Genomic DNA, 12562 nt, shown 5'->3' with positions numbered 1-12562 from the left:
TAAAAGTCTGGATTTGAATATCTAGCTGTAGAAACTTGAGCAAGCAAACTTCACTTTGCTTGTGTTCTTTATCTAGTTGTGGCAGAAATTAAAGGAGAATACATGTAAAATGCCACTTATTGCCATGCCTTAGGCACTCAGTGACTAGTAGCTATTATTATTAACCAGTATATTAGAATGGAGGGCTGGCTGGATGGAAGGAATAATAATAAAAAAGGTGTTTTTCATACCCTGAAATTATGAATCTTAGAGGCAAAAAAAATGGCCTTTGAGACAGATTTTGCTTGACCCTGATAGCATGCTACAGAATCAAAGACTGGAAGTTTCCATGAGTCAGTAAGATCAAACCAGCAAACACTCATTTATGAACTAGGCTTTCTGCTTTTGAGAAATCCCACAGAGAAGCCTTCGGCAGGTATAAAAAACCTTTCCAATGGAACAGGCTCACTGCAGCCTCCACCTCCCAGGTTTAACCAATTCTCCTGCCTCAGCCTCCCGAGTAGCTGGGATTACAGGCATGCGCCACCACGCCTGGCTAATTTGTATTTTTAGTAGAGACGGGGTTTCTCCATTTTGGTTAGGCTGGTCTCGAACTCCCAACCTCAGGTAATCCGCCAGTCTTGGCGTCCCAAAGTGCTGGGATTACAGGTGTGAGCCACCGTTCCCAGCCCCACCTTTTTCTTTTACTCCAAGACCTTGGCAATTTCTGCTCCCACAGCTTTTTCCTATATGAGGGTAACTTTCCTTGGAAAACTCAACATGTGTACTACTCTGGGCATAATATTAACAGAAATCTTGGGCTCAGCTTTCAATCAATGAAGAGAAGGGCTATGCATCCATATGAAATTTTAGTAATGATTTCATGAAATTGAACAGAAAGTACTTGTTGGATATTTCATAATTGTCCATTTTTATATTTGGTAATATTTCTTATGCTCCCTCTGTCACAGAGGATGCTGTTCTAAAAACTTTTCATTATTGCAGTTTAATTAAGCAAGTTAAATTTAGATACACAAATGAAGGCTGCCCTCTTATTTACATTTTGAGAGCTTAATGATCCTTTTATAGTTTCAGAACCTTGGGGAAATAGCCTCATTTTTCATACTTAAGTACACATCCCACTTCCTGATCAGCAGGTTTCAGGGTAAACACTATTCATGAGTAATAGTCAATGTATACAAAAGTAAGCAGGAAGAGAACATCTAGATTCCTTCTTCACATTTCCACAGGAGTTTTAAATGGTTTATTTTAAGGTGCTTTTATAAATTGCTTCCCTATTTCAAACGTGGCAATGGCAAACATTTCACATTTACTATGTGGCTGGACTTGCACTAAAAGCTTTTTATATGGATTGTATTTTTCTTGTCAAATTAGCACAACCACACTATGAGCTCGGTATCCCTTATCATTTCATCTACAGAGAGCAAACATGAGGCTGGGACAGGTATCCGAGGCAACACCACTAGGCAGTGTAGAGCCGGGTTCGTATCTAAGCAGTATGACTCCGGAGCCCATTTTTCCCTCCTACCAAGCTCAGATGCCTTTATCATTATATTGTTCTTTGGCTATGATCTGTTGTTGTTGTTTTTCCTTTCCTGGTTTTGGAAGAGGCCAGTGTTTCGATGTTGCATCCTATCTGGATGGGCCTGCTGAGTCTTTTTATTTTGGCTTCCAGATACTCTCAGTGAACACCCTTCACTCGTGCCAAACTTGGTGGTGTGTGCCTATTATTCAGGAATTATATTTTCAATCATTCTGACTCTCATTCAAAAACTGGTTCTCGTGAGGTTGTTAGTATCAACAACCTCGATCCCTGGCAGCCCTCTCCCTCCTGAAGACCCTCTGCTCCTTGTCTCCCCTTTCCCCCAGTTCCATCAGCAGGGGCAGTGGCTTGACACCTCCCCTCTCTTCCTTCACATGGCAAAGGGCTAACAAGCCTCTTACACACCAATCCTGCTTCTTGCTATTTTCAGAAACAACACTGTCTTTTGAAAAGTGAACCTGCAAATAATGAAAGAGCTCACAGGGCTCGCTTACAATTCAATTAAAAACAAATGCTAATAAAACAAATACAGAGTATACATACAAATGTGTTAAAGGAAAGTGTTCTTTCCATCTATATCAATCCATATTTTAAAAGTGACTTATATTGTAATGAGAGGTCAGCTGATTGGCTGCTGCTTTCTCTTTTGACAGTCACAAAAATTTTCTACATGCTCAAAAATAATTTTCTCTTAATTTTCGCTCTTTAATACCACATGATACCATAAAAAGCACATGTATCTGCTAATATAAGTACTCTCCATGGGTGCTGATAATTAGCCTTTTTCTCCATCATTTCAGAACTCAGAAAATCATTCCTCTTTGTGGTTTGAATGTATACTCTTATCAGAACATACAAATCCGGTAGATATTCTTTTCAAGAAATGGAAGGGAAATTATTCCAAGCATATTAAAGTTCAGCTTTGAAATGATAGTGTTTCCAAAAGCCAAAGGCATACGCCAGGCATTCAAGAAGCCAAGTTTTCTGTTGGACACATTCTTGGGCGTGCTGGAAGGCACACATTACTCTGGGCTGCAATACAGATTGAAACAAGAAGGCTTTTCAATGATCATTTCAAAAGGCATTCTTCAGGGTTTTGAAGATGGGGAGGGGATTTAATCTATAAACATCTCTCTAAATCTCCTACTTGGTTTCTTAAAAACTATTTTTTTAAATCAAATGCTTTTCAATGAATCATAGGCAAATTAGACCGAGAAAGCAATACACCTGGGTAGAGCAGGGTAAGGGGAACCAGTACTGTTATTTACATGGTGAAGGCCTCAAGTGAAGCAAACGTAAGCATGCAGGGCTCTGAGACACACGGCATTACAACTAAGGATGGTGCACCACACAGCATGCTTCCCACAGATCAATTCCTTAGCGGAAATTCCCCACGGTAGTAATCAAAGAAGAATTCACTCCAGTGCTGGGGCTTAGTTCCACCCCAATATTTATCCCAGTTAGAGATAAAGCAGCTGTGAACAGGAGGCACAGACACAAGCAGTACTCACCTCCGCAATCTTCAGCACGGCACTCCCATTCAGATCAAATGTTGGCGTGTAGGTGATGCACAGTAAAACCTTTAATAAAGTGAGAGATGAAAGAAGAGACAAGGGGTTAACAGTGTGGAAATTCACTGTTGTTTCATATGCAATTTGTGCAGTCCTGTTTTTATGATTCCTTTGCTATTTGCTTTACCTAATGTTTCCTTATATCCCACCCACAGCTTTCTCATTAGTGGCCACACATTGCCTAATAAAGTAGAGACCATCCTGCAAAAAACAAAGGCTGCTAATCTCTCCCCGTGGAAAGGGCTTGCAAGACTGGCCAGAAACAGCATCTATCAACAGCTCCAGGAGGTGTGTCCAATAACAGCAAAAACCACAAAAGAGTTGTTTAGTAGCAGTCATTTTAAAAATGCCAGGCTTAATGCTAGGCACTTCACATGAATTATCTAGGTTGACCTTCTAAATAAGTGTTATTATTATTGCCCCCATTTTACTGGTGAGAAAACCAAAACTCCATGATTAAATATGTTACCTAAGGTCATACAGGTAGCAAGTTGTTGAACTCAAGTAATCTGACTCCATGTACTCACATGCTAGGCAAAGCCATCTCCACCTCTTCTGGGACTCAAATGTCAGTGTCATTTTCTATTTCTATCCCCTTCCCAAATCCACATGGAATGAGAAATTCTTTTACGGCATTTTCCTCTTCCCTCTTGCAATTTCCTCCAGAATGCTGCATGGGGTTTACTTACTCCCCTTATTTTCCAAGATACATAGACAATGGGTCAATGACATTCGCAAGGTATTTAAGGACCACCAAAAACTTCACTTTCTACCTGTAGAGCCTTTAGGGAACAGATCAATAAAAGCCTGTGGCATTTTAAGAATTGCTTCTCAATTTGTAGGTAAGAGGCTACTCTCTCCCTCTTCACTTAGCTCTGACTTTTCTTGCTGCAGAAAACAGACACGAAGGTGGTGTCTGCTCCTTGATCTCAAACCCCACAGCCATGCCCTGTCTGCAGCTTAGCCCGCCAGGGGCAGTCTTCTGAGCATTTTTCTCATCTGTTCAATTCATGAAGGAGCATGGAAGCCTAGCAAACTTACTTAATACAGGAAACTGCAATTGTCAGATGTGACAAGAAATCTCTCCCCATCTCTCAGTCTTAGCTGTCAGCTAGGCCAGCCCTAGGAACAGTCGCTCCTTCAGAGAAAGCAAGTATGTATGCAATTAAAGGGGGGAAAAAAGATTATTTTTGCCATATTTAGTCACAAGGGGGGGTATTAATTGCAGGTGTGCTCCTCAGTCTTTTGATTCTTAAAGGGACTTAATCCAAGAATCAACACCAGATAAAAATCAGCTCAGTTGGCTGGGCACAGTGGCTCACACCTGTAATCCCAGCACTTTGCAAAGCTGAGGTGGGCGGATCACTTGAGATCAGGAGTTCGAGACCAGCCTGGGCAACACGGCAAAACCCCATCTCTACTAAAAATACAAAAAAAAAAAAAAAAAAAAAAAAAGAATTAGCCGGGCGTGGTGGTGGGTGCCTGTAATCCCAGCTATCCGAGAGGCTGAGGCAGGAGAATCACTTGAACCCGGGAGGCGGGGGTTGCAGTGAGCCGAGATCACACTGTTGCACTCCAGCCTGGGCGACAGAGTGAGATTCCATTCCAAAAAAAAAAAAAAATTGTCTCAGTGCCATGGCGATTGAGAAAAAGGGATTGGGGAGCAACTGCCTCTTGGCCTCACGGGAAATAGCTTTCTTTTGTTTCATGACAATCTTTGGGAGTTGGGATTTGATAGGCAGGGAGGGATGAAAGCTGAGGACAGCGGGATCACCAGGACCTACCCTGGGCTTGGAGGGAGGCTACGTCTTCCAGGCCCCTGTAAGTACATAGTGGTGGTCCCATGGCTGAAAAGCCCTGTCCTTGGCTCCTCCTCTATTTGTTTTGCCAGGTGGCTTGATTGGATTCTTTCCGGTCTTAGACATCGCCCCCTCAGAGAGACATTCCTAGATCCCCCTCTCTAAAGTACTCAGTGTCACATCTCCTTGTTTCATTTACTTCAGAGCAGACATCAGTCTCATAAATGACTTGTTTGCCTATTTGCAATCTTCTCATTAGACTATACCATCTGTGGAGCCTCTGAAAGGCCCTCAGGACATTGTCACATGATGCTTTCTTACTTTGAGGTTTTTTATTTTTAGTGCCATGTTTCATGGAGGGGAGCGGGGAGTCTGAGATGGTGGTGGCCAGCAGAGGCCACTTGGTCCATCTGGGCTCTTGATTTTTTAAGTATTGACAATAAAGACTGGTACCACTTTACGATATGAAAATAATGATGGCAAATATTTGTCCGCACTGGTTAATTATTAACATTGCTTATAGGACTGACGATCGACTTTCTGCCTTCCGCGGCTCTATGTGTTCATGCAGGGTACACAAAGGTGGGTTAAGGAAGAAGTGTTCAAAACTTGACCCAGTTTTCTGTGAGCAAGAGCTGCTTTTCAGAGCAGCGGCTAGAAGCAGGAGCAGTTCCCATGGTGAGGTCTTCATGAGGGTGTTGAGTTAGCAGTATCGGTAATCAAGATTCTCAGGGGAATGCAGAAAGCTTGACTCCCTGTGTTTCAGGGAAGCCCAGCATATGTAGAGGGAGGCCTCCCTGCAACAGTCCACAGAAACTGAGGATACCTGCGCCCAGGCCCCCAGCCAATGCTGACCATGTTCACAAGATGTTGGAAGGAAGGCTTTCCACACCTAATGTCTGGCCACCAATAGTCAAAGACTCACTGAGCTATATGGAAAAAAAAAAAACAAAAACAACCCTGGAAACAACAGGAAATAATGAAAGGAAGGTAAAGCACATTAACAGAGCCAGTTCCTTAAGCTCATGCAGTTTGTTGCATGAAAAGCACAGCAGATTTTAATTACAGGGCTGATGGTGTCCATGCCCTCCTGGGACTCACAAGATGTATTAAGGGCAGAGCATCTAGCCAGGATGATGCAGCAGATAAAAATGACTTATTGAAACTGTTGATGCTCCCAATGCTTAGCATGTATTAATTTGCTGGATTAAAACACAGACTAGGGGTAGAAAATTTAGGGCAATAACAAATTGAAATCATCTGACTTCCATTGCATAATGAGAGGGCAACAAATTTAGATTAACATTCTGAGCACACTGGCCCCATGGAAAACAGAAGCAGCTAAATATTGAGGGCAATTTTATTAAAAATATATCCTTCACAGGGTCATTAAAGCATATTGACTAAGTTACCGTGGAACAGCAGGAACTTGAGTTCATGGGCAGCGTCTTGCAATCTATACCAGCTTGCAGAAACTGCCTCCATAAATGAGCCACATGGAAAATAGGGAAAACAGGGGCAAAGCTTTCCATGAAAAGGGAAAAATCATTACAATGGCTAATAAAAGTCCCAGATAATTGTATAGCTACTATATGCAAGAAGCAATCCCTCAATTTAAAATGTGTACAGAAACCCTGGGTTTAGGGAAAAAAAATTAGAATTAGACTTGAAAGGAGAAAGCAAAGCTGATTTGTTGCAAGATTTGGGCACAAGTGACAAGAATCTAGAAAGTGTGGTCACGTTAAGATGAGACAGGGATGGATGTGTACAGATAATGATGACGAGTACAGAATCACAGACGTGCTCTTTAAAGAACATCCTGAATTAATCCTGTCCCAAGGACATGTCCTGGTCATGATCGGGGGTTTCTCTGTCAGGCACACCCTGCCCCGCAACCACAATCAGGGCAGAGCAGAGGCTGTGATGTCAGGGCCACAAATGAGACATGATCATGCATGTGATTTGGTGTTTAATTGCTGTGTGACTTTGTTTATGCCCTCTAGCCCTTTACCTTTAAAATTCCGATCCCACCTCCCAAGGATAGTTACAGGAACAAATAAATTAAATGAATGTTTAAAGAAATAGTGCAGATGAGACAGACCTTTAAGCCTGTCTTCTCACAGAAGCTACACAAGTCTCATTTGACTTGTGTAGAGATAAAATCATCTCTAGTATAACCAGAAAGCATCTCCCATGAGACATTTCTGATATTTCCCATTATGCTCTGCTGAGAACCTATCTATCTTCTGCACTCTCCATCGTAAATGGTAACTTGTATAGGATTTATGAGTCGAAGAGCTCATTTCTATCAAGGTTCCAACAGAGCCCTCTGCAGGACCATTTCCAGGGGATTCAGGGGTGAAGAAGTGATTCCTGAAGTGATGAGAGACCAGCTCCATGGCCACGCTACATGGTAGCTATTCCAACATAGATGATTAGGCTTATTTCAAGTAAAAAAAATTAGAAATATCAGATAATCCATATTGAAAACATAGAGCCTTTGGGTTTTCTCTCCATGTCTTATCAATGCCACAAGTTCTCATTTTTCTGATCCAGCTCCACTTTCTTCCTTCTGTCCTCCCTTTTAGGCTACTATTCAATTCCAGTCATTATTCACTAAGGTTCTAATTGTTGTGAGATTACAAATATAAAGAAAGCACAGTCTTTGACATCAAAAAAACCTTCACCATCTATTGGAGAAATGAATGCCTGCAACTGTTCTTCAAGGCTGACTGTGATAAGTGCTTTTGCAATTGTGAGGTAAATAATAATTTGGAAGGCTAGAAGACACAATAACTTTGGAGAAGACAGACTTTGCAGATGAGAGGACATGTGAACAAAGCGCCAATACTGGAGAGAAAAGGGAGGGAAAGATGCACCAACCAAAGGAAGTGTCATGAGCAAGGCGTGGAAGCGTGAAAGCAGAGGCCAGGGATGATGCTGGAAAGACCAGCTGGAACTTTACTAGATGTCAATTTGAATGCCTTATGTTAAGTGTTTCATACATATTAGGGCTGGTCAGGCCAATAAATTATAGCTAAAAGGAGATAAACTAGGGCAAATTGGAAGTCAGAGAGATAAAATAGGCACTTAATAAGATCTAGATGATGTCGAAGACAGATCCTAGTTTTTCCAGTGGCAATGAACTGACTGTTGCGCATTTGGAAAAAAGATGCAGGGAGAGTGGAAGGCAATGGTCACCTGTGTTTGAAACCTGGGTACCATCCTATCACTGCCCTCCCACCAACCCCGACTGTCCTAGTGAACCTGGCTGAAATCTCTCATACCCCACCACTCCCACATATTTTACAAAGCTTTATATTATATATTAATGAAGTAACATGCTTTGGAGAACAGAAATATAATTTGCTCAAATTGCATAATATACAATATTTAATGATACAGAATGGGCAGACAACTCAAAACACTTATTCCTATAGCACTTATTTAGAACAGTTTAGATACACTACTTAAATCTGTATACTTACACACATACACACACACGCACACACCACTGGATTTCTCAGCTTCTTAGCAGTAAGGTCTACCTTTTGTGATGCCTGCCATGTTTACAGCAACTTGCTGGGCCCTGGGAGGTGCTAGGAGCAGCTGGGCCTTGGCCCATGCTCAGTATCTTCTATAAAATGTCCAGATGAATGGTCAGCCTCACAGTTTCAGTGGAACTGTGCATCTATGTGCCTACTCGTTATTGTAAAATGTGTAGCCAATGTAGTAAAACAGCCCTGGTGGTATGGAAGAAAACTGTTCTGGGCATCTGAATGTCAGATCCAGGTGGACTGACTGGCGAAAGGCAGTTTTTGTAACCAAGTAAGGTAACACTGGAGTTTCAGGTGATCTAGTTAGGGAAATTATAATTTGGTAATCCTGAATGAGGGATTACCAAATTACACTAATCTGGCAGGACCTCTCTCTGGATGGGGAGAAAATCATCTCTAGTATAACCAGAAAGCATCTCCGATGAGACATTTCTGAGATTTACCACTGTGCTCTGCTGAGAACCTATCTATCTTCTGCACTCTCCTTCATAAATGGTAACTTGTATAGGATTTATGAGTTGAAGAGCTCATTTCTATCAAGGTTTCAACAGAGCCCTCTGCAGGACCATTTCCAGGGGATTCGGGGGTGAAGAAGTTATTCCTAAAGTGATGAGAGAACAGCTCATGGCCACACTACATCTACCTGTGTGCTGGATTATTCAGGCTCCCATTCATTCACTCAACAAATATCTGCTGAGGTGTTGCTAGAGGCCACATCCAGTGTAGGTGTTGGACACGCAGTAGTGAACAAATAAGATAATCTCTTATCTTGCAGAGCTAACATCTGGTATGAAGATGGTCATAAAATAAAAAGTTACAATAAGCTATAATGAACATTCTGAATGGGAAAATGCAGTGCCCTCTGGGAAGGCATGTCAGGGTCTAACGCATAATACACAAGGTGTAATGCTGTACTCATCCTTTTATGGAACTCTAAATTTCACGTTATAACACATATAATAAATTAAACCTAGGGGAAAGAAAAGGGTACCATCAAAATGTGAGCTGATTTTGGGGAGTCAGTCTACCTCCATGCCATATGGTGGGCAGGTGGGCATATTGAATGAACAAGAAATTATTTTTCCTTTTTCTTAAACTGTTAAAAATTATCTTAATTAACACACAACTCCTTCTTGGGGGGAACTGTGGTTTCATTTTCCAAAATATCAGATGTTATTTATAAATCAAACCAAACAAAATAAGCTAGTTAGGGCTCCAAAAAATACAGCCCACAGAAGGCCTTGCATTTTTCTCTCTTGGTTTATGGTGAAAACCTTAATGCCAGGCGCATTTCAAAGCCCGACTCTGGCTCTGGCTGAGAATTTAGCTTTGTTGCTTAACACACATTTCCTTCTGGCCTCTCATGTAGATTGGCTTTAAACTTCATAAAGTTAAAAATCATTGCATAATTCCTTCTCTTTAGAAACACTCCAGTTCTTTTTTTACTCTGTCAAATTCGGCAGCAAGAACACAAAATTCAGTGACAAGCACAGGAATACTGAGACACCAAACGCCCTTCTATGGGGTGAAGGGTGTGCCGCCTTCTGCGTGTGCAGCCAAACGGAGTGTTCATTGCTGAAAGTGTACCTCGACCATGACATGTAAACAGAGATTTTTTTCCCTCATGGTTCAGGCACAAACAACAAAGCAGACTTAGTCTTCTGAAGTTCGCAAAATGGCAGAATGTTTATCTTTGGAGTGAGGGAGGGATGGAGTCACAGAGTAAACAAGGAATTTTCAGAGGACATTTCCTTACTTCAATTTAAATTACGGATGTCACAGAGTGGTATAATAGACACTGGAGACTCAGAGCAGGGGAGGGAGGAGGATGAGGGATAAAAAACTATATATGAGGTACAAGGTACACTCCCCAAGCGACATGTTCACTAAATCTCATACTTTACCATTATACAATTTGTCCATGCAACCAAAAGCCATTTGTACCCCTAGAGCTATTGAAATTTTTTTTAAAAATAAAATGTTGATGACAAAGACAAATCTTTTTTCTTACTTTGATCAAGGTTTTTCAATCTCAGCACTATTCGCATGTTAGACAAAATAATTCCTTTTGTGGGCAGGACTGTCCTGCTCATTGTAGGATATTTAGCAGCATCCTTGGCTTCTACCCAGTAGATGGCAGTGGCAATACCCCCATTCCCCCAGCTCCTCCTTCCCACTGCCAGTTGTGACAAGCGAAGATGTCTCCAGGAATTGCTAAATGTCCCCTGAGGACAAAATTGCTCCCACCTGAGAACTACTGTTTCATTCATTTCTATCCCACATGCCTTGTAGACATAACTCAGAACTTCTACCAACAAGCTTGTCCAACCCTACGGCCCATGGGGCACATGTAGCCAAGGACAGCTTTGAATGTGGCCCAACACAAATTCATAAACTTTCTTAAAACATTATGAGTTTGTTTTGCAATTTTTTTTTTAAGCTCATCAGCTATCAGTAGTGTTAGTGTATTTTATGTGTGGCCTGAGACAATTCTTCTTCCGACGTGGCTCAGGGAAGCTAAAAGATTGGAAGCCCCTGCTCTACAACACTGTTCCAATTCCAAAAGGCTGAGAGCCAGAATCTAGGACTTCCAGAGAAGAACAAGGATGAGCCACTGATCCTTCCCTTTGCTTCAGAGACTGGATTAGAGGTCACAACAAGTAGCTGGGCTACAACCTCAATCTTTATTTTTGACTCTAAGAAAATGCATTGTTATTTTATTTCATAAAACATCTACCACTATTAGCAGGTTATCAACCAAATCACTTTCTGGCTCAACTTGCCAAATTTCTGGCAAACAGCTATTCTGAGAGATTTTTTAGTCTACAGATTTTGCTAGAGCTCCTAAATACTCAAGGTGGAAAATCTTTCAAATTCCTCATTGGTTTATGGTCATGTCACGGGTTCTTTTCTGGCCTTTATTGATTGCCACAAGGAATAAGTTATTGATAGTCATCAGATATGCCCTTAGCACTGAATTCTAGGAAATACTGTAACAGTGAGAGTCACAGAAAAAATATGTAAATATTAGTTATAATTAATTTAGCTAATTCACTCGAACAAATAATCTGTTCATTATTTATATTTTCTTCTCCCTTCTAAACTTTCTCCCCTGGCCAAGTCTTATAACTGTCATCTCTAACTAGAGGACTCACAAATCTATTTCTAGAGTCAACATTTTCCCAAGGTTGTAATCCTTAATTTCAGTTTCTAAACATCACAAATAAATATTGACATATTAGACCAAATAATTTCTTTTGAGCAATTCCATGAAAATCACATCAACCTCACTAAGGCTCTAATATGGTAAACAGCTAAACATTTCTCGTTCTAAAATTCTTAATTACCCCTGTAGATATCCCCATCAAGAAACAATCTATTTCCCTACCTTTTAAATATGAGGTATGGAGTGACCATTAGCTTGAAATGACCAATGGGACATCAGCAAGCAAACAAACCAAACCCCCAAAACACTTAGGGCCTCTGAGTTCCTCAATTTTCCCTGCCACTGCCACTATGTAGATAACCTGCCATGCTAGAAAATGAAAGACCTTATAGAAAGAGGTACCATTCTTCCCACCTGGACCTAATGCAACAATTGTAAGTCAGCCATCCCCAGCCAAGCCACCAACTCACCGAAGATGTATGAGCAAGCACAGCTGGGACCAGCAAAAGAACAGGACAGCTGAGCCCAGCCTGAACTACCTACTGTATTTTGGGGTGGTTTCCAATACATGAGACATAGTCTCAACCATATTTATTTTAGAATATGAACTTGCTTTACTATTTCAAGTGAATTCTAGGAGATTCAGCTGTGTTTATATGGCAAGGCAATTTAGTTGGCCAAGATGAGATCTACTAATTCCAACCCTTATGAAGAACAAACTGGATTGGTCAGTTATGTGTTGATTACTGCTGAATGATAAAGTGATTAAGATGGGAAAAAGAAAAGGAAATTACTGTGGAAGGGCTGAGTCGATGTCCTTCCAGCAAGTGTATTAGACGTGAAGACCAGCAAGAGTATTAGAACTTGCACCCAAAAGTTGAGTGGAAAAGACTTATTTTTTTGTTCCATTGTACAAGTAGTTCATG

General features: G+C 41.1%; 1 protein-coding gene across 1 annotated transcript in view; it reads right to left on the bottom strand.

Annotated features, from left to right (window-relative positions):
- The window catches only part of ARFGEF3 (ARFGEF family member 3), a 190028-nt gene that overhangs the window by 112396 nt on the left and 65070 nt on the right, over nucleotides 1–12562 (bottom strand). Inside the window, exon 5 of the mRNA XM_003255785.4 lies at nucleotides 3055–3123. Within this exon, the coding sequence (XP_003255833.2) occupies nucleotides 3055–3123 (69 nt within the window). The remainder of the gene's footprint in view (nucleotides 1–3054; nucleotides 3124–12562) is intronic.

The sequence above is a fragment of the Nomascus leucogenys genome, chromosome 3 (assembly GCF_006542625.1).
Source record: "Nomascus leucogenys isolate Asia chromosome 3, Asia_NLE_v1, whole genome shotgun sequence".
Lineage (NCBI taxonomy): Eukaryota > Metazoa > Chordata > Mammalia > Primates > Hylobatidae > Nomascus > Nomascus leucogenys.
This window is presented reverse-complemented; position numbering and strand designations above follow the sequence as displayed.